The sequence below is a fragment of the Pan troglodytes genome, chromosome 5, assembly GCF_028858775.2.
Source record: "Pan troglodytes isolate AG18354 chromosome 5, NHGRI_mPanTro3-v2.0_pri, whole genome shotgun sequence".
NCBI lineage: Eukaryota > Metazoa > Chordata > Mammalia > Primates > Hominidae > Pan > Pan troglodytes.
In genome coordinates, this window is record NC_072403.2 from 57,693,337 (window position 1) to 57,715,011 (window position 21,675).

Below are 21,675 nucleotides of genomic sequence, written 5' to 3' on the forward strand. Positions count from 1 at the left end.
TGCCCAGGTTGAAGTGCAGTGGCATGCTCATGGCTCACTGCAGGCTCAACTTCCTGGGCTCAAGCTATCCTCCCACCTCAGCCTCCCAAGTAACTGAGACTACAGGCATGCGCCACCACACCCAGCTAATTTATTTAACTTTTTGTAGAGATTAGGTCTCACTCTGTTGTCTAGGCTGATCTCAAACTCCTGGCCTCAACTGATCCTCCCACCTTAGCCTCCCAAGTAGCTGAGACCACAGGCACATGCCACCATGCCCAGCATTTTTTTTTTTTTTTTTTGGAGAGATGGGGTATCACTTTGCTACCCTGGCTGGTCTCAAACTCCTAGACTAAAGCACAGCCACCCATCTTTACATGTGCAGTTGTTCCACTACAAACAAATATGACACTGCCCTAAGATGAATGAAAGATATTATTAGTACTAACTACCAACGTCTAGTAAGCATTTTTTTGTGGGCTAGGCCTTCTGCTCAAGAGTTTTACATGTTATTCTTTATTTAATTTCCTATCCTTTGAGGTAGGCCCTATGGTCATACTTCTCTATAGAGGAGGAGGCTGAGCCTTAGAGAGGCTCTGTGTATGCTAGCTGGTGAGTGTTGGAGCTGGGATTTAAACCCAGGCAATCGGACTTCAGGGCACATTCACTCAACCACAACACACAGCTGTCCCTTTCAGTTCCTCGGCACTTCACAGCACAAATGTCTGGAATTGAAGGGTGATTGGCGATTTCTGACTATGTGCTCTCAAAACATTCATCCAATTGGATACTTACCCAGATAGGTGAGTTGCCTCAGCTGGCTATTGAAGAACCAGTCACAGCCTTGGTTCTGACCTGGTGACGGAAGAAATGGAAAAGACAGACCCACTCGACTCCCACATCTTAGGAGGATGTCAGGGTAAGGCGGCAAATCTGTGTGAACCAGCAGTAGGTAATTACCAGGAGCAAAGTTGTCAAAGGTTGCTGAGTACTTGAAGTGAAAGAAAAACACAATAGTGCTCATTTAGTAAGGAACCCCATCATTCCACCTACACCACCACACCACCCTGCCAAAACAACTACAGAGAACGCAGATGGAGTAGTTTAGAAATCATACAATTTAGACCCAGATTGTACTTTTCTTGTGGGAAATGGGAATACTTAAATCTACTTCATAAAAAATTCATAACTAGAGCTACAAAATCAGACTATGAAGACTGAAAGATGCCATAAGGTTCATCTCGTTTAACAATCTCAATTAACAGAGGAGAAAGCCAAGGCCCAGACATGTGAATTGACACGTCTCAGGTCAAACAGCTAGAAGAGACAAGGCCAGGTCTAGAATTCCTTTCCAGCTTTTCCCACGACTTGAAGCGACAGGCAATGATAGGCATGTCATCCATTTATCACAGTAATAGCTAACATTGTGGGAGCATTTACTATGCAATCAGCACTATTCAGTTCTCGAAAGGCACCCCTGTCATTGTTACTCTTACTGTCCCATTTTTACATTGAGGAAACTGAGGCAGGCAGAGGTTCAGTAGCTTGCCCCATATCACAAAGCAGAAGATTGCAGTGTCAGGACGTAAACCTAGGGTATCCACCTCCAGAGGCACACCCTACTGTTTTCCCTGCATGAAAATTCTCCAGAGTGCTCTCACGGGAATCTCAAGGCAAGAAAAGAGAGGCGTGCATCCTTTCTGAAAGCCATGGAGAGAAGATCAAAAGTGATTCTGGTCTGAATTCCTCATGACCATGGCAGGGCTTCTGTCTCCCTAAAATAGGCTCTCAGGACTGTTAGCAAGAATGTGTATGATAAGATAGGAAGAAATATATGTGTTAAAAGTATGAAAATAAGCTTAGGGAATTCCACTGGATTGCTGTTTAAAAATATGGAAAAATGTACCCACTTTCCTCGCGGCCTTTTTTTTTTTTTTTTTAGTTTTTTTTTTATTTCTTCTGAAAAAAAAAAACAGGATACAGTTGCAGAACGTGCAGGTTTGTTACACAGGTATACGTGTGCCATGGTGGTTTGCTGCACCTATTGACCCATCCTCTAAGTTCCTTCCCCTCACCTCCTACCCCCAAACAGGCCCTGGTGAGTGTTGTTCCCCTCTCTGTGTCCATGTGTTCTCAATGTTCAACTCCCACTTATGAGTGAGAACATGCGGTGTTTCGTTTTCTATTCCTGTGTTAGTTTGCTAACGATGATGGCTTCTAGCTTCATCCATGTCCCTGAAAAGGACATGATCTCATTCCTTTTTATGGCTGCATAGTATTCCATGATGTGTATGTACCACATTTTCTTTATCCAGTCTATCATTGATGGGCATTTTCCATGTCTTTGCTATTGTAAATAGTGTGGCAATAAACATACATGTGCATGTGTCTTTACAGTAGAATAATTTATAATCCTTTGGGTACATACCCTGTAATGGGATTGCTGGGTCAAATGGTATTTCTGGTTCTAGGTCCTTGAGGAATTGCCATACTCTCTTCCACAATGGTTGAACTAATTTACATTCCCACCAACAGCGTAAAAGCGTTCCTATTTCTCCACAGCCTCAGCAGCTTCCATTGTTTCCTGACTTTTTAATAATTGCCATTCTGACTGGCATGAGATGGTATCTCATAGTGGTTTTGATGTGCATTTCTCTGATGATCAGTGATGTTGAGCTTTTTTTCATGTTTGTTGGCCGCGTAAATGTCTTCTTTTGAGAAATGTCTGTTCATATCCTTTGCCCACTTTTTGATGGGGTTGTCTTTTTCTTGTAAATATGTTTAAGTTCCTTGTAAATTCTGGATATTAGACTTCTGTCAGATGGGTAGATTGCAGAAATATTCTCCCATTCTGTAGGTTGCTTGTTCACTCTGATGATAGTTTCTTTTGCTGTGCAGAAGCTCTTTAGTTTAATTAGATCCCATTTGTCAATTTTTGCTTTTGTTGCAATTGCTTTTGGCATTTTCGTCATGAAGTCTTTGCCTATGCCTATGTCCTGGATGGTATTGCCTAGGTTTTCTTCTAGGGTTTTTATGGTTTTGAGTTTTTCATGTAAGTCTTTAATCCATCTTGAGTTAATTTTTGTATAACGTGTAAGGAAGAGGTTCAGTTTCAGTTTTCTGCATATGGCTAGCCAGTTTTCCCAGCACCATTTACTGAATAAGAGATCCTTTCCCCATTGCTTGTTTTTATGAGGTTTGTCGACGATCTGATGGTTGTAGATGTGTGGTGTTATTTCTGAAGTCTCTGTTCTGCTCCATCGGTCTATGTCTGTTTTGGTACCAGTACCATGCTGTTTTGGTTACTGTAGACTTGCAGTATACTTTGAAGTCAGTAGCGTGATGCCTCCAGCTTTGTTCTTTTGCTTAGGATTGTCTTGGCTATACAGGGTCTTCTTTGATTCCATGTGAAATTTAAAATGTTTTTTTCTAATTCTGTGAAGAATGTCAGTGGTAGTTTGATGGGAATAGCATTGAATCTATAAATTACTTTGGGCAGTATAGCCATTTTCACGACGTTGATTCTTCCTATCCATGAGCGTGGAATGTTTTTCCATTTGTTTGTGTCCTCTCTTATTTCCTTGAGCAGTGGTTTGTAGTTCTCCTTGAAGAGGTCCTTCGCACTGCTTGTTAGCTGTATACGTAGGTATTTTATTCTCTTTGTAGCGATTGTGAATAGGAGTTCATTCATGATTTGGCTCTCTGCTTGCCTATTGTTGGTGTAAAGGAATGCTTGTGATTTTTGAACATTCATTTTGTATCCTGAGACTTTGAAGCTGAAGTTGCTTATCAGTTCAAGAAATTTTTCGACTGAGATGATGGGGTTTTCTAAGTATAAAATCATGTCATCTGCAAAGAGAGACAACTTGACTTCCTCTCTTCCTATTTCAATGCCCTTTATTTCTTTCTCTTGCCTGATTACCCGGCCAGAACTTCCAATACTATGTTGAATAAGACTGGTGAGACAGGGCATCCTTGTCTTGTACTGGTTTTCAAAGGGAATGCTTCTAGCTTTGGCCCATTCAATATCAATATGACATTTGTTGTGGGTTGGTCATAAATAGCTCTTATTATTTTGAGATATGTTCCATCAATACCTAGCTTATTGAGAGTTTTTAACATGAAGGGATGTTGAATTTTATCAAAGGCCCTTTCTGCATCTATTGAAAAAAATCAAGTGGTTTTTGTCTTTGGTTCTGTTTATGTGACGGATTACGTTTATTGATTTGTGTATGTTGAACCAGCCTTGCATCCCAGGGATGAAGCCGACTTGATAATGGTGGATAAGTTTTTTGATGTGTTGCTGGATTTGGTTTGCCAGTATTTTATTGAGGATTTTCACATTGATGTTCATCAGGGATATTGGCCTGAAATTTTCTTTTTCTATTGTGTCTCTTCCCAGTTTTGGTATCAGAATGATGCTGGCTTCATAAAATGAGTTAAGGAGGAGTCCCTCCTTTTCAATTGTTTGGAATAGTTTCAGAAGGAATGGTACCAGTTCCTCTTTGTACCTCTGGTAGAATTCAGCTGTGAATCCATCTAGTCCTGGGCTTTTTTTGGTTTTAGGCTATTAATTAGGCTATTAATTACTGCCTCAATTTCAAGGCTTGTTATTGGTCTATTCAGGGATTCAGCTTCTTCCTGGATTAGTCTTGGTAGGGTGTATGCATCCAGGAATTTATCCATGTCTCCTAGATTTTCTAGTTTATTTGCATAGACATGTTTATAGTATTCTCTGATGGTAGTTTGTATTTCTGTGGGGTCAGTGGTGATATCCCTTTTATCATTTTTTATTGTTTCTATTTCACTCTTTTCTCTTCTTTGTTAATCTAGCTAGCGGTCTATCTATTTTGTTAATTTTTTCAAAAAACCAGCTCCTGGATTCGTTGATTTTTTTGGAGAGTTTTTTGTGTCTATATCTCCTTCAATTCTTCTCTGATCTTAGTTATTTCTTGTCTTCTGCTAGCTTTTGGATTAGTTTGCTCTTGACTCTCTAGCTCTTTTAATTGTGATGTTAGGGTATCGATTTGAGATCTTTCTAGCTTTCTGATGCGGGCATTTAGTGCTATAAATTTCCCTCTTAACACTACTTTAGCTGTGTCCCAGAGATTCTGATACATTTTCTCTTTGTTCTCATTGGTTTCAAAGAACTTCTTTCTGTCTTAATTTCATTATTTACCCAGGAGTCATTCAGGAGCAGATTGTTCAATTTCCATGAAATTTTGTGGTTTTGAGTGAGTTTCTTAATCCTGAGTTATAATTTGATTGTACTGTGGTCTGAGAGACTGTTTGTTATTATTTCAGTTATTTTGCATTTGCTGAGGAATGTTTTACTTCCAATTATGTTGTCGATTTTAGATTAAGTGCCATGTGGCTCTGAGAAGAATGTATATTCTGTTGATTTGGGATAGAGAGTTCTGCAGACGTCTACTAGGTCCACTCGATCCACAGCTGAGTTCAAGTCCTGAATATCCTTGTTAATTTTCTGTCTCATTGATCTGTCTAATACTGACAGTGGGGTATTAAAGTCTCCCACTATTATTGTGTGGGAGTCTAAGTCTCTTTGTAGGCCTCTAAGAACTTGTTTTATCAATCTGGGTGCTCCTGTATTGGGGGCATGTATATTTAGATAGTTAGCGTTTCTTTTCTTGTTGCATTGTTCCCTTTACCATTATGTAATACCCTTCTTTGTCTTTTTTGATCATTGTTGGTTTAAAGTCTGTTTTATCAGAGACTAGGATTGCAAACCCTGTTTTTTTCTTTCCATTTGCTTGGTAAGTTTTCCTCCATCCCTTTATTTTGAGCCTGTGTGTGTCTTTGCACATAAGATGGGTCTCCTGAATAGAGCACACTGATGGGTGCCTGACTCCTTATCCAATTTGCCAATCTGTGTCTTTTAATTGGGGCATTTAGCCCATTTACATTTAAGGTTAGTATTGTTATGTGTGAACTTGATCCTGTCATCTTGATGTAATTTAGTTATTTTGCACACTAGTCAATGCAGTTTCTTTGTAGTGTCATTGGTCTTTATATTTTGGTGTGTTTTTATAGTGGCTGGTACCAGTTTTTCCTTTCCATATTTAGTGCTTCTTTCAGGAGTTCTTGCAGGGCAGGTCTGGTGGTAACGAAATCCCTCAGGATTTGCTTATCTGGAAAAGATTTTATTTTTCTTTTGCTTATGAAACTTAGTTTGGCTGGATATGAAATTCTGGGTTGAAAATTCTTTTCTTTAAGAATGTTGAATATTGGCCTCCAATCTCCACTGGCTTATAGAGTTTCTCCTGAGAAGTCTGCTGTTAGTCTGATGGGCTTCCCTTTGTAGGTGACCTGGCCTTTATCTCTGGCTGCCTTTAACAGTTTTTCCTTCATTTTGACCTTGGACAATCTGATAATTATATGTTGGTCTTCTCATGGAGTTGGGGTTGGTCTTCTCATGGAGTATCTTAATGGTGTTCTCTGTATTTTCTGAATTTGCATGTTGGCCTGTCTTACTAGGTTGGGGAAGTTCTCCTGAATAATATCCTGAAGTGTGTTTTCCAGCTTTTTTCCATTCTCCCTGTCTCCTTCTGGTACTCCAAGCAATCATAGGTTCAGTCTTTTTATGAAATCCCATATTTCTTGGAGACCTTGTTCATTCCTTTACATTCTTTTTTCTTGTCTGCATGTCTTATTTCAGTGAGGTGGTCTTCAAACTCTGATATCCTTTCTTTTACTTGGTCAATTCGGCTGTTGATACTTGTGTGTGCTTCACAAAATTCTCGTGCTGTGTTTTTTGGCTCCATCAGGTCGTTTATATTCCTCTCTAAACTGGATATTCTAGTTAGCAATTCCTCTAACTTTTTATCAAGGTTCTTAGCCTCTTTGCATTAGGTTAGAGCATGCTCCTTTCACTCATTATAGTTTTTTATTACCCATCTTCTGAAGCCTACGTCTCTCAATTCATCCATTTGATCCTCCATCCAGTTCTGTGCCCTTGATGGAGAAACGTTGTGATCATTTGGAGGAGAAGAGGCACTCTGGCCTTTTTGGTTTTCAGCATTTTCTCGTTGATTCTTTTTCATCCTTTTGAGTTTGTCTAGTTTTGGTCTTTGACGCTGTTGACCCTTGGATAGGATTTTTGTGGGGGCCTTTTTGTTGTTTTTGTTGTTGTTGATGCTGTTGTTGTCGCTTTCTGCTTGTTTGTTTTTCTTTCAGTCCCTCTTCTGTTGGGCTGCTGTAGTTTACTGGGGGTTCACTTCAGGCCCTATTCATCTGATTTGCTCCCATGCCTGCAGATGTCACTCAAGGAGGCTGGAGTGCAGCAAAGATGGGTGTCTGTTCCTTCTGGGACCTCTGACCTCGAGGGGCACCAACCTGATGCCAGTAGGATCGCTCCTGTATAGGGTGTCTGACAACCTCTGTTGGAGGGTCTCACCCAGTTTGGTGGCATGAGGAGCAGGACCCGTTCAACAAAGCACTTTGTCCCTTGGTGGAGAGGGTGTGTTTCACTGGGGGGAAACCCACTCGTCTGGGCTGCCGGGATTCCTCAGAACTATCAGGAGGACAGGCCAAGTCTGCTGGTCCACGGAGACTGCAGCTACCCCCTCCCCCCGGGGCTCAGACCCAGGGAGATATGAATTCTGTCCCTGAGCCTCTGGCTGGAGTTATTGGAGATCCTGCGGGGAAGCCCTGCCCACTGAGGAAGGATGGGTCAGAGTTAGGCCCAAAGAGGCACTCTGGCTGCAGACAGCCACAGCTGGTATGTTGGGCTGTGGGGACAAGTCTTGGGACAAAGCCATCCAGCCTCCCTGGCTCCAACAGGGAAAAAACGCAGCCTAGAGCTATAGAAATGGGTGCTGCCTTTCCCCCATCCACAGAGCTTAGCGTGTTAGGCAGTTGCAAGTCCCAGTGCTGGCTGCTGCCTCTCCTGAGATCCAAACTGGGAGCTCAAATGGCTTAGACAGCAGGCAGCTGCAGCCAGTGCTGGTCGCCCCTCCCTCCAGGAGTTTGGTAGGCTTAAGCAGATTCCAGCTGAGAGGCTGTAAGAATCTGCTTAGGGCGCTAGGCCCCGGTGGTGGTGTGGGTTCGCGAGTGGGATCTTCCGACCCATGGGTTGCACAATTCCGTGGAAAAAGCAGTTTCCCCGGCTGGGTAGCGGCTCACTCACCGCCTCTCTTGGCTGTGGGGAACGGAGTTCCTTTTCCCCGTGTGGCTCTCAGGTGGGCCACCGCACCACACTGCTCTTCCTTCTCTCTGTGGGTCACGCCAGCCTTCTAGTCAATTTTGATAAGAGAACCTGGATACCTTGGTTGCCGATGAAGGCTTCACATGCTTATTATGTTTTTGTTTTGTTTTTTCCATGGTAGCCTCCGAACGTCTCTGTTTCTAGTAAGCCATCTTGCCACATGGCCATTTCTATCTTCACTGCTGTTATTTGTCTCCCTTAACCCAATCCAGCCTGGGGACTCATACAGACTTCGATTGGCAAGTTAATCTTTGACCACAAGGTGGCAGTATGCAATGTATAAATGCTTTGGTAAGGCATTTTCTCTGGCTACAAACACTTCTCTCTAGGGTAAATTGGCTATTAACCAATAAGTTTTAAAGAAATGCGATGCTATAAGATGTGTAGAGGTTGTTTCTCATTGTATTAATAAATTTAAATTTTCAGGCGGAACCATTCTGCATTCACAATAACACATAAATAGATTCTAAAATTTTCAAGTTTAAAAAGCAACCAAATCTCATATTTAGCTTATATTCATCTGGCCAAAATACTATTGAAGTTTTCTTTATCTGCATCAGAATATGCCAAGACTTTCAATAACGAGATAACCTGCTCCTCTTTCAACCCATTATCTCAAACAAAGAAAGATAAGAACAAATGAGAATGCAGCATACCAACTAATGGATTCCTTGGGTTACCTGCAGAGATCTGTTGATCCAAAGGTTCTCAGATTGCAATGAGTAGGTCTCTTGGTCCAAGAGCAGAGCCATCCAGCCATGAGGGTTAGACAATGTATCACGTACATAATTGACAGTGGTTGTTTTATTTCTGCTGTCAGTCATGGTTAAATCATAAGAAACTTCAGGAGTATTCGCTCTAGGGTGATTTTAAAAGGAAAAAAAATGGGTTGCAAGATTATTTGCTCATTCTGAATCCAATACATTCCTCTTTCATCAATTGCAATCATCTTTCCATTCTCTCCACATATGTCTTAGGCCCTCTTTAGTTGTATGTCTAGGGAGGTTTTAGCAGTCACTGTGTGAGTGAAAACAACCCAGTGGGAAGTTGCCATTGGATCATTTGCAAATTACAATGTCCTAGTGAACTGGAGGTGGTGACTCTCACGTTTTTTGTTTTGTTTGTTTTTTGTTTTTTTTCCTTGAGACAGAGTTTCGCTCTTGTTGCCCATGCTGGAGTGCAATGCGCAGTCTCGGCTCACTGCAACCTCCACCACTAATGAATGTCACATTAATGATTTTGTATGAACCAAGACTATATACTACGATTTTAACAAAGAAATGTCTATGGCCAGAATTTTGCCTTGGACCAGATTTATCAACAGCAAAAAACATTATTATTGGTAATTGGATATTCACATGAGGAACAATTGACAGGGGCCTGGGACCTGACACGCCTAGGTGCTGAGACTCTCAGAAGTCCTGCTCAAAATGCCCAGCAGGAGTGGCTTCAGCATCCTTCTCTAGAATGATGAGGTAACCTGCTCCTCTCCTGCAGCCTTGTGTAATGCCTAGTACTCACTGCTATTACAGTACCTATGTGTTCTTGGCTTTGCGTTTTTAGAAACATAGATTATAAGATCCATAAGTTAGAGGTGTTTTCCCCTTTCTTATTGGTATCCTCTGCCCTGGCACAGGGCCCAGCACACAATGGCACCCAAATCATGTTTGTTATATGAATGAACAATGCATAGATGAGATCTTCCAAAAGCAGCCAGTGACATTTTCTAATGTATATAAAGTTCTATATATAGAACGTATAAAAATGTTCAGAAGAACTGCATTTTACCAAATGAGGAGACTGAGGCAGGGTAGAGCAAAAGCAATATGTGAGTATCACAAAGTAGAACTAGAAATTTGTGAATCAAGTTACCCAACTTATTCTATACAGCCATCCCAGAAAATGATTTTTAAGACTTCATTAAAGCATAAGTAGATTTAGCCAATGATTAGACCCCTAAAAGAGAGTCAAAGTGGACCTAAAGAAATAAAGCAAAATCCAAAAAAAAAAAAATCAATACAGATTATGACTGTTCTTCCTCCTTTGGTTTAGTTTTCATGAGAATCTTTAACTGTGGCATTTTGCCGCAGGCAGATAATTAAATTCTCAAAGTAAGGGAAATGAGTCAAAAGAGGACATTGGGTTTTCACAGTGAGATGGGGCATGAGTATATCTAAAGCCAATTTATAAGCCCGTGGAATAATTCAAAAAGGAACTTTTTTAAGTGTTGCACACTTGGGCACTGGAACAAATGGGTAACAACTGAAATCTAGATTGGCACTCAGTAGGTGTGTAAACCTGGGCAAATTTCAGCACCTATTTAACCTTTAGATTCATTTCTTTTTAAAATGGAGGCAACAATAGAATAGATCTCATATAGGTACTATGAAACATAAAGATAATCTACATAAAGCACTCACCAAGGCCAATAACATCTACTTAGGTCTCATTTAAGAACCTCAAATATGCCAGATTTACCATTCTGCACTACTTATTTGAATGCCTAGAGGTTTATTCAGGATATTCGGTCATTTAAAAACGTACCAAAAACCCTTCCATGGTACAGATCATTGACCCTGGCAATGTAGCACTTGACACATATTTCTTGCAAGATTAAATGTATTTGTTTCATCCATGAACTAATGAAATGAAAGGGATGAAAAATGCTCAGGGCATTTGGGAATGAAAGAACTATTCTTTTTTCAGATTTCCCTATGCAGCATTAACTGAACCTTTAGAAATCTTGTGAGGAGGGGAAAATGTCTTCCTTTCTTTGGGTTTTAGATACTTAGGTTTGTTGTCCACCCTTCCCCACCCACCCCTTCAGGATTTAAATTGGAACTAATGGACAATTCTCAACCTATATTCTTAGAATCAGAATGAACACAAAGATCATCTGTTCTAATTTCCAATCCAGTGCAGGAATTCCCACCATATTTCATCCCTCCCCTTCTTTCAGTTATGGGGTGTTTACAACTTCAAATAGAAAACATTCCATATATGGAATTTAGTTTTAAATTGTAATCTTTAGAAAAGCTTTAGAATGTTAAATTTCCCTTCTTAGAATTTCTAGCCATTTGCGCTCAGTCATCATGGCTCTCTCTTCCCCTGATGGAAACCATGAGTCCCATAATCCCAGGATATTGTCCAGGAACAATTTGGCCCAACTATATTTAGCAAATAAAAATAAGCTTTGGGGACATAAGTGTAAAACAAATATGATAAGAAGAGGTAAGTTCGAACTAAGAAATGTCAAAATTGGCTACAGTAGGTACTGTGGTCAGTAAATAAAACACACTAGAAATATCTAAATTTCCTCAAGTACAGGGAATGATTATAAGTGTTTCAGGTTCCAAAAGTATATCCTTCCAGTTTTTACTGAGACATATGGGCTTGGATTTATTTAAATCACAAGACCTAAATCCAAGAGAGACTAATTGATAAATCAGAATTTTTAGTTAATGATTGACCATAAGAAATAAAAGTGCCTTTCATATAGTGGGAGTTTAACAAATATTTTCTGACTGAATAAACAAGTGTTATACGCATCAGAACACTCCAGCTGGTTATGCAGTAACATTTCTCCCCAACTTGGAAGTCTACCTAGAAAAATCGCATGAGGGTCAAGAGATTTCCTGCAAACTTATTTTCAAAAGAAATCAGCAGTTGGGGGATCCTAAGTTATTAGAGCTTGATACAATCAACCCCATATCAGTAGGATATTTGCCAAGAGGACAAACATAGTCAGTGGTCAGAAAACCTCTCCTAGGCACACACAAGCAATGTGCACTAATAATGGTCTCTGGTCTAGGAAAATGCTATGATTTCCTTGAAAACTCATATTTCTGCAATCCTAGTCAAGTGCTGTCAATTAAACCACTTTTTAAAAATAGTTTTAACTACAAACCAAAAGAAGATCTCTGTTCAAAAGCATCCATCTGTTCACATTTAATTCCTCCTGCCTCACCTATCTTCTCATGCATACCACGTTGATCATTAAAAAAAATTACCTCGACCGGGAGCGGTGGCTCATGCCTGTAATCCCAGCACCTTGGGACGCCAAGGCGGGTGGATCATGAGATCAGGAGATTGAGACCATCCTGGCTAACACAGTGAAACCCCGTCTGTACTAAAAATACAAAAAATTAGCTGGGCGTGGCAGCATGCGCCTGTAGTCCCAGCTACTCGGGAGGCTGAGGCAGGAAAATGGCGTGAACCTGGGAGGCGGAGCCTGTAGTGAGCAGAAATCGCGCCACTGCACTCCAGCCTGGGCAACAGAGCGAGACTCCGTCTCAAAAAAAAAAAAAAAAAAAAAATTACCTCAATATGTGATAGTATAATCAACTGGGTAGATATTTCCAGAAATATTTTTTAATTCCAGCAATGTGGTCCCAAGAATTCCCCTGGTCACCTTGACTGGACTTAATTACTCGTCAAATTTCAATTAACACCACATTTACAGACCAATTTTTAGGATGTTATTTCCCCTGACTCAGTTTCTGTAGATTACAATTTCAATTATTGAAGGAAGCATTTTTCAGATAATCTCCCCAGTTTCTGAAGGCCCATACAAATGTGGTCCCTCTTCAAATAGTGTCAAACTGCTAAATGCTAGCAATAATTTGGTTCTATTTGTCTTTGGAAACATTGCACCTTCCTTTTGAGGTTCTTCTCCTTCTAGTCAGAATCCAATAATCTGATGCAAACTCCTTGGCCAACCAGAGACATACCATAGCACACTGTGATCCTAAATTACTTTCTTATTTCTCCTTCATGCACTGCTCATTCTCTCAGAGCCTTGAGTCTATCAAGCTCCCCTCACCCATCTCAACCAAGGTTTATTAGGGATGCAATTTCATAGGCACTCATGTGCAGCACCAGCTTTCTGTAGTGCAATACAGGTAGAGAAGGAGGTTATCATATATACTACACTTTTATCACAGCTGGTAGGAGAGAGGGTCATATGGTAAGCATTCAGATATGCTTTCCACTCTGAAAAGCAACTCAAAAAGCAAAAGACCCATCTCCCATCAGGCAAGATGGCTTGTACTGACCATCACCAGAGCCAAAAATTCAGTCAGGTCATCTCCTGTCCTCCTAGGCCAAATGCCAGAATTGACCATGGAGGGGTCTTCTGAAAAGCACCAAAAGAACATCAAGAGTCAAAAAAACACCATGAAGAGAACTTACCAACAATAATTACTACAATTTTCACTTGCCCTAAATAGCCACCAATTTCCCCATGCCCTAAATAGCCACCAATCTCCCACTCTTTACTGTTAATGAAGCAAAGGAGCACAAAAGTATTTCTAATTTGGAGGAGCCAAGGGAGTCTGCATGGGCCATTAGCAGCAGAGAGCTTCATTACTAGGGGAAGAAGTCTCTCCCTGAACTTCTCATGGCTTTATGTGCAAGAAATCAGGAGGCAACCAGTCCATTTTAAATGTTAACCCTTACCTCTGCATCAGCAACAGCTCCTCCTGTCTATGATCAAAAGGACAAAAGGGCTATAAGCCTTACATGTTGTTTTTCTTTTCTGTGGGCTGCCTTAATGTTTGTTCTTTTTTAATTTATTTTATTTTTTATTTTATTATTATTATTATTATTTGAGATGGAGTTTCACTCTTGTTGCCCAGGCTGGAGCGCAGTGGCATGATCTCGGCTCACTGCAACCTCTGCCTCTCGGGTTCAAGCAATTCTCCTGCCTCAGACTCCTGAGTAGCTGGGATTACAGGCACCCACCACCACACCCAGCTAATTTTTTATATTTTTAGTACAGATGGGGTTTCACCATGTTGGCCAGGCTGGTCTCGAACTCCTAACCTCAGGTGATCCACCCGCCTCAGCCTCCCAAAGTGCTGAGATTACAGGCATGAGCCACCATGCCTGGCCCAAACCTGTTTTTAATTCAGGGAAATGTTCCATTAGAAATATAACACTATCACTTGGTAAAACTTCCTGGTCTAAGTACCAATTTACCATACTAGTTACTTAAAGAGTTATGTAACTTAGTGCCCATTTACTGTGAAGAACTGTTGAATCCCACAAAGGATTTGTTAGGCAATCAATAATACCAATGAGAGCAGATATTAACTCCCTGGTTTTTGTTTATCATTAGCTTACTTTTCCTGAGGGTCCATATCTGTGTATTAAAGACAAGCATTGCACTGAGCTCTAAATGCTCTTGATTTGGAACAGTTGTGAAATAAATCCTCTGTAATTATCCATCTCCTAAGCCAGACACACCACAATACCTAACCTCAAATGGTGTTGCAAACATCTTCTGAGTATTTGTGCTTGTTGATGTCACTCTCATCTTTTACTGCACAAAGTGGAAGAAAAATCAAAACTGTGAGCACAGCCAACAAATTTCTGTGACATGGTTTTGCATGAGCATCCTTTAAAAATACACCATGCTCATAGCAATCCTTGTCACAGCACCGCTATTCTATCTGCTAACCTGCCACCATTCAGTAATATTTCATTATCATTGTATCATTAAGTTTTTCCATCCACAGCCTTATGGATTCAGAAACACTTAAATATTTCTCCTCTAAGGAAGTATCTACAGTTTTTGCAACATAGTTATCTGCTGTTATATTAGGACAATACTTTTTGCCCATTCTATCTTAATATATGAAGAAAAGCAATAGATGTCCATTATCCTACTTTAGGTGACCATATACCATTGCATCTCTACTTTTGATCTGCTGAGTCCAATTGGAATGGCTATTTGAGAACATGAGAACACTGTCATTGAAGCTATGCAACCAGAAGGTAGACAGGTGGACAACTGCTTGTCAGGGATATTGAAAAATATTTTATCCAGCAGGTAGGAAGTTAGACTAAGAAGCTTGTCCTCCCATATATATATGCATACCAGAGCTGTGATGGGGATGACTGACACTGGCTGGCAGAAGCCCATCATTGACCCTTCTTCCCAACTTCATGTTCAGTGCTTTTAGGTTGGAAGCTTAAAATAAGGCATGTGAGAGTATTTTCACCATAGAATTAGGCAAATGAAATAAACCAGAGCTTTTTATTCTGGAGAGCTAGTTGTTAAACATTTACCAGCATACCACTGCAACCCTTTATTATTCATAAAACTTAATAACCATGTAATATTGTTGATGATATTCCTCAGTTTGGGGTCCATTGTGAATTTTAGATATTTTTCTACTTTAATTCTGTAACCTTTGCTGCCAAGAAAAGATAATACATCTTTGAATTTTCTTGTCTCACAGGGTTGTTTTTTAAGGACTGAAAAGATACCATTAGTGATGCCATGCCTATTTATCCCTAGGAAGGAAAGTCAAGCGATTATTAGAGGAAAAGCTAGGCCAAAATTTCCATTTGAACTCTTCTTTATTTTTGCATTCACAGAGGCAGGGAGTGACTCGTACTTTGAACACTGACACCTTAAGAGTGGTTACATAGGTAAAAACTGAACGCAAGCACTACAGGAGAGGATATTAAGCAAGATCTAAGAATCAAGGTGATCAACAAGAACATTAACCTTTTATTTTCCAGGAGAGGTGGGAAGGAAGAAACAGAAGGTACTTGGGCACGATGAATCAAAGTCTACGCCCTGAATGACCTCAGGTTCTACAACCACCTGGGAGGTTTTGCTGGGTCAGTACAACATCATATGATTATTACAAATTATTCCCTATTTTTCAGGAATTGGATTAAGTTACATTACCTAATTCCCTTGCCAGGCATTTGTTTCTCAGAAACAAAAAATTCTGCAGTAACCTATTCAATTAGTATTATGCCTATGCGTTGTTTCGTAAATCATAAATATAAAATAGATATTCTTTAAAGAGTACCTACTACATGTCAAGCAATGACCCTGAGGGATAAATACCATTATACCCATTTTAGTGATGAAAGAACTGAAACAAAAAGAGGTAAAGTAACTTATGCAAAGAAATATACCTAGGAAGTAGAGGGGATATGACTTGTACCCACAAAGGACTGTTAATTACTCCTCTATTCTTCAGTCTGAAAAATAATTTCAAACAAGTACTGTATATATGTCTTGACTATTTTATGTACATCCTGTAAAAACTCAGAAGGATTGGTCAGCCAACCTACAAAATCTTGCAAGCTCTTCTAATCTCTCTCACATTCAATACAGTCAAAAATTCGAAGACAGAATCAAGGTCTGATCTGTTGATATCTCAATGAGTCTATGACAAGTGAAGAAGTTATACATTGCTGTAAACAACAATGACAAAAATTTTCGAGAAAATAATTATAAGGGTTGAGCTTACATCCTCTCTATCACAGTTTTATGTATCTATTCCACCAGGACAAGAAAACAATTACAAATAAAGGCAAACTGATGATTGAATGGGGGTAGAGTGGGGTTGGATAGAGAAGGAATCAGCAATTAGAATAAATCCTCCAGTCAAATGATTGCCCCAGGAAAGTAAAAGCCCAGAGAAGATTATGAAAGAAGATTCTTAAATACTAGATATTCCTAGGAATTTTAGAAGACTGGAGATAGCATTTTACTCCTGGGTCTTCTGAAGAAAAGCCGAATGCTGTGGACTCCTCATGAACATGTCCTAGGAGAGAAATAGACAATAAGGACACTAAAGGAAGATTTGGGGGCAGTCCACTATTTTTTATTTATATTTTTTTACTCAACACCAATTTTGTTGAGTTGCTATGTGTTAAACAGAGTTTGGGGCATCATAATACAAAGAAAATCCCTATTTGCCCTCCTTGCCATGAGGAGAGATGGACAATTTAGAAAGCTATGCAGGTGCTATAAGTACTGATTAGAGCAAGTATAAAGAGCTAGCACACAACAGAGATATCAAAACCTGCGCAGCATGCTCAGGGAAGCCTAGCAGAGAAAACGACCTCTATGCTGAGTTCATGGAAGCTGAACATTATGAATTGAAGAGCACAAATAAGTTGAATGTGGCTAAGGGACAGAATGCAGGAAAGGTAGAGCAGAGTGCCGAGAGATAATGCTGGAACCCAAAGCAGACAGCAGGACACGGAAGCTCCATGACACATTAGGAATGTCAGACTTTCCTTGGAAAGCACTGAGAATTCTTTAAAAGTTTCACGCAAGGGAATGGATGGCAACATCAGATCTGCATTTAGAAAGTTCAGAGATTGAAACACCGAAAAATGGCAAGCTAAGCAGCTGTTGTGGTTCTACAGATGAAAAGTAATAGTAGCCCAGACTGGAGAAGGATTTGGGGAAGAAGAGAAGTAGAAAGACTCAAAAGGGATCTCTTAAGGAGGAAAATTGAGCTGATAGGTGATTAGTGTGGGAAATAAGGTACAAAGATGAGTCAAGGATGACTCCATGTTTCAGGTTTAGACCAGCATTTGCCTCAGTGGGATTCTGAGCACCCAGAGAGAAACAGGTCTACAGAAAAAAATCATAAATCCCATTTTGGCAAGTTGAGTTTTAGAGTAGCCACACTAAAAAGCTCAAAATAAACAAGTTAAATTAATTTCAGTAATATATTTAGCCCAATCTATCCAAAATATTATTTCAACATGATCAATATAAACAAATTATTGAGATATTTTACATTCTTTTTTTCATATTAAGTCTTATCTATATGGTGGGTAATTCACTCTTATGGCACATCACAATTTGGACTAGGGAGATCTAAAAAGAGCACACAAAATCCTACTGATAATATTGTACTTGTTTCGTGTAATTATTTATATACAGAAAAAAAAATGTTTACCTAAAGTTTGGGATAGATAAATCCAAGAACTATGTGGGACATTTTATAATTATGGGACCCTGGAGAAAAACTGTCACTGGCATGTATTTCTGATATGAGGTCCTGACTTACATTGGCAGAACTAACACTACCCCTGTCTCACCAGGAACACTGAGGTTCATAGGGGGAAGCTGGTAGAAACAGAAGCTGGGAAAGGAATGCTATCCAGAATACCTGCGGCTTCTACAGAAAGCATGTTTTTAGAGCTGATGAGAGAGAAAACAATATAAGCAGCACTCACGCAGATCAAGCATGCTGTCACTTTAACAAAACATAAACTAGACTCTGCCTTGTAGAGTGGCAGTTTTTTCTTCACCCAAATATTAAATAGTGTGGCCAACTTCAAATATTTAAATACTTCCGTCATCCCAACTGTTGGCTTTGAGTCATAGGAACCAATAAAGTAGGAAGTGCCACAAAGGTAAGCACCGTCAGATTTAAGGCAGTGAGGGACAGGAACAGAAGGTTGCCAATGTCAAACAAATAACTTATAGTGAAAACGGACCAGAGAGGGGGCCTACCAAGGAAGAACTCACACTCCAAGAGCTTGGTTCTTAGCAGAACAGGAAGAGGATGTCTTGTTTATGCAGCTATGTAAAGCCTCACTCCCTGCCCTCTCTGGACCTCTTACTGAGGGAGGGAGTTAAGGGTTGAAAGTGAAGACAGCAGGGTGCTTATGCCATATTAGATCTCCATCAACATGCAACCCCAAAAGATCATGACTGTGAGAGCTTTGTAAATCAACTCTTAGGGTGCTTGCCCCAGGGCAAATAGCACAACAAATTAATCCTTTCTCCATGAAATGCAGCAAAGTTTGCATCTATGCTGAATTCAAATTGCTCATTAGCTCTGACATGTTCCTAATGAGGTTATAATGCTTTGGGACAAAGATCAAGCCACTGAGCACAAATAGCTAGGGATAGAATCACAGAAAGATAAAATTAGAAGGACCTTAGAGGAGTGCCTCTCAGACTTTAATACCAATCACCTGGGCATTGTAATTCAGGACATCTGGGGCCCAGTCTGAGATTCTGCATTTCTAAAAAAAAATCCCTGGTGCTGCTGCTGCTGGTCCATGGACAACACTTTGAGCAGCAAAACCTTAGAGATCATCTAATTCAGTTGCCTCTCCTAGAGGTGAGCACATCAGGGCCAAGAGATTTATAACTGGAAGCATGCTGAGACTTCCAGGTGACTAATTAGGGTCAGTTGAGTATTTGTCCATAGACCTGTGAGTCAACCTGAAAATTTTAAATAGAATCTAAGGAGTAGAGTGACCAATCAGCCTAGATGACTGAGGAAGTTTCCAGAACATGGAATTTGCCTTTTTAAAACAAGAAAAAATCTAGGAAAACCAGGATAAGTTTTTCATCCTGCTAGACCCTTTTGAATCTACTTAGAACACAGTATCAGTATTACATTTTTCTTGACCTTGTCAGTCCCAAAGTGGTGGGATCATGACCTGCTGCCAAGGCAAGCACCTTAATATTCTGTCCCAAAGATCTCAAAAAGCAAATGCTCAAACAAGTTTCAGGCACTACAGAGTCTTCTAACATCACATTGACAAGCGCCTCTCCAAGAGACAGCCTACCAGTAGATCTCAAAGTAAAGCATGATAAAGGACTATCAAGAACACGCAGAAATAAATATTATAGAAGCATATAATGTTCCTTTTAAGTACACAAATCTATTTTCCTCATTTGATAAAATGCATGTAAGAAATAAATCACTAATTTTTATAACTCTCAAAACACTCATTTAAAACATCCTTGGTAAAAACACTAAAATAATAAAAATCAGGCTGCATCCCTGAGAATGAAGAAAAAGTCATGCTCTGTACAATCAAAATGATTAGAAATAAAAATATATCCCTACATATTATTATTTTACTCACTGGAATTGGGCTCATTAACGTTAGGTAGAATAATGAATGCCTAGAAAGCAAAAATGAAAAATTTCCAGACTATTCAGTGCTACCAGTGCATTGCTAAGGCTTCTAAAACAGAATGCCAAAGTACTGATTCCATATGCATCCAAAATACAGAGTTAGTGCAATCCTAACCACAATGATTCTCACTCCCTGGAGTTTACTTGTTCAAGTAAGAGGCCAGTGAGGTCTGACTGAATTACCTGACTTAATATTCATGGAGTTAGGACACTTAAGACAAAGGAAGAAAATAAGTGTGGCTAAATATATACAATGCATTTGGAATAAGTAAAAGACAGAACCCTAGACCTTCAGCAATCATTACCTGGAAATTAAAGAGGGCAGGAGCAATCCTATTATGCATTATAAACAGCCCCGCTGCTGACTTAATGGTAGTTTGAGTAGCATAACCAAGGAGTCCTTGCTCCAATATTAATAGGAAATGTATTGTAGGAATCCAATAGTTCATGAAATTAACAAGGAAAATGAACTGGAGTGAAGCAACCTTGCAAGTAATAGGAGGCATCAGCAATTGCTTCCCCGGAGCATATTGAACACTTAAAAAGAGCTTGGGAAGAGTACATAGATATAAATGAGAATGGACATTATTAGAATTTTTTAATAATACTTTTAATTTAAATATATTTCAAACTCTCTGTTGGTTGTAAGTCTTTCTAAGAAGAAGTTATTAGCCCAAAATGTCAATGAGAGGTCACAAGCTATGAGATCTGGTCCAAAGATATTGCAAGTTAGCTGCCATTTGAGTCAGCTTAAAACTACCATACACTCACAATTCAGCAGCTGTCAAAATTATTCCCATTTCACTTCTTTAGAGCTAAATACTTCAAATAATCTAGAAAACAATTTCCCTTCTATAAGCCTCAACAGCCAGAATAACAGATGCATGCCCATCGGCAAGCTAAAAAGTATAGTTAATTCCACTTACAAACCAATAGACATACGATGAAAAAGAACACCTCCTCCACAGGCACTGCCATGGACAACCCGACCAAAGCTTGAATTGACCAAACAAGAAGCTGAAAGGGTTTCCATAGAAGCAAGAATGTGACTTCTGTTTTTCCCAGACAGAGACCCATCCAAGTCTTCCAAAATTGCTGCATGAGGAAATGGAAATGCCACTAAGTTTGAAGAGTTTGTAAACTTCAACTGGCTGGTCTTCACAGTAAATCCACCTATAAATTGGAAAACAGAAAGATTATTACACAATGGCACAAGCAACTAAATTCACTGGAGTGATGGTCTTAGGATTTAAATTGCATATTTATCTAGTTTTACAATTCACCTATTCATGCAAGAAAAAAAAGTGTTTTCTGTGGGTGTTTTACAGTGAGTGTTTACTGTCTACCAAGCTCTGGTGTGCTAGAGATACTAAGAGGTATAACTGCAGCATTGGCCCTACCTTCATGCAGTCTATAGTCCACATTGTAGGGCAGTGATTTTTCTATCATGGTTGATTTTACCTTCCAAGAGACATGGCACTATTTTCAATCATTTTTGGCTGTCACAATTGGGGAGCTGGCAGTGCTACTGGCAGCTAGTAGGTAGAAACCAGAGATGCTGCTAAATATCCTACAATGCACAAGACAATCCCCACAACAAAGAATTATCTTACCCAAAATGCCAATAGTGCCAAGGGTAAGAAACTCTGGTCTAGTGGGAAATAGAAACAGAAAACATTAATTTATTAATTACTAAGCACCAAAGATGCTATGGTTTAGTCTTCCAATCTTTCAGCTTTCATTCCTCTGTGGTGAGTCTAA

General features: G+C 39.7%; 1 protein-coding gene across 6 annotated transcripts in view; it reads right to left on the reverse strand.

The window, feature by feature from the left end:
* Window positions 1-21,675, reverse strand: part of PKHD1 (PKHD1 ciliary IPT domain containing fibrocystin/polyductin) — a 484,536-nt gene that overhangs the window by 234,592 nt on the left and 228,269 nt on the right. For all 6 annotated transcript variants that reach the window (XM_518534.6, XM_016955664.3, XM_009451446.4 and 3 more), the window contains 3 exons: window positions 20,841-21,087; window positions 8,884-9,061; window positions 775-970 (listed from right to left, as the gene is read on the reverse strand). In XM_518534.6, coding sequence (XP_518534.5) covers window positions 775-970; window positions 8,884-9,061; window positions 20,841-21,087 — 621 coding nt within the window. The remainder of the gene's footprint in view (window positions 1-774; window positions 971-8,883; window positions 9,062-20,840; window positions 21,088-21,675) is intronic.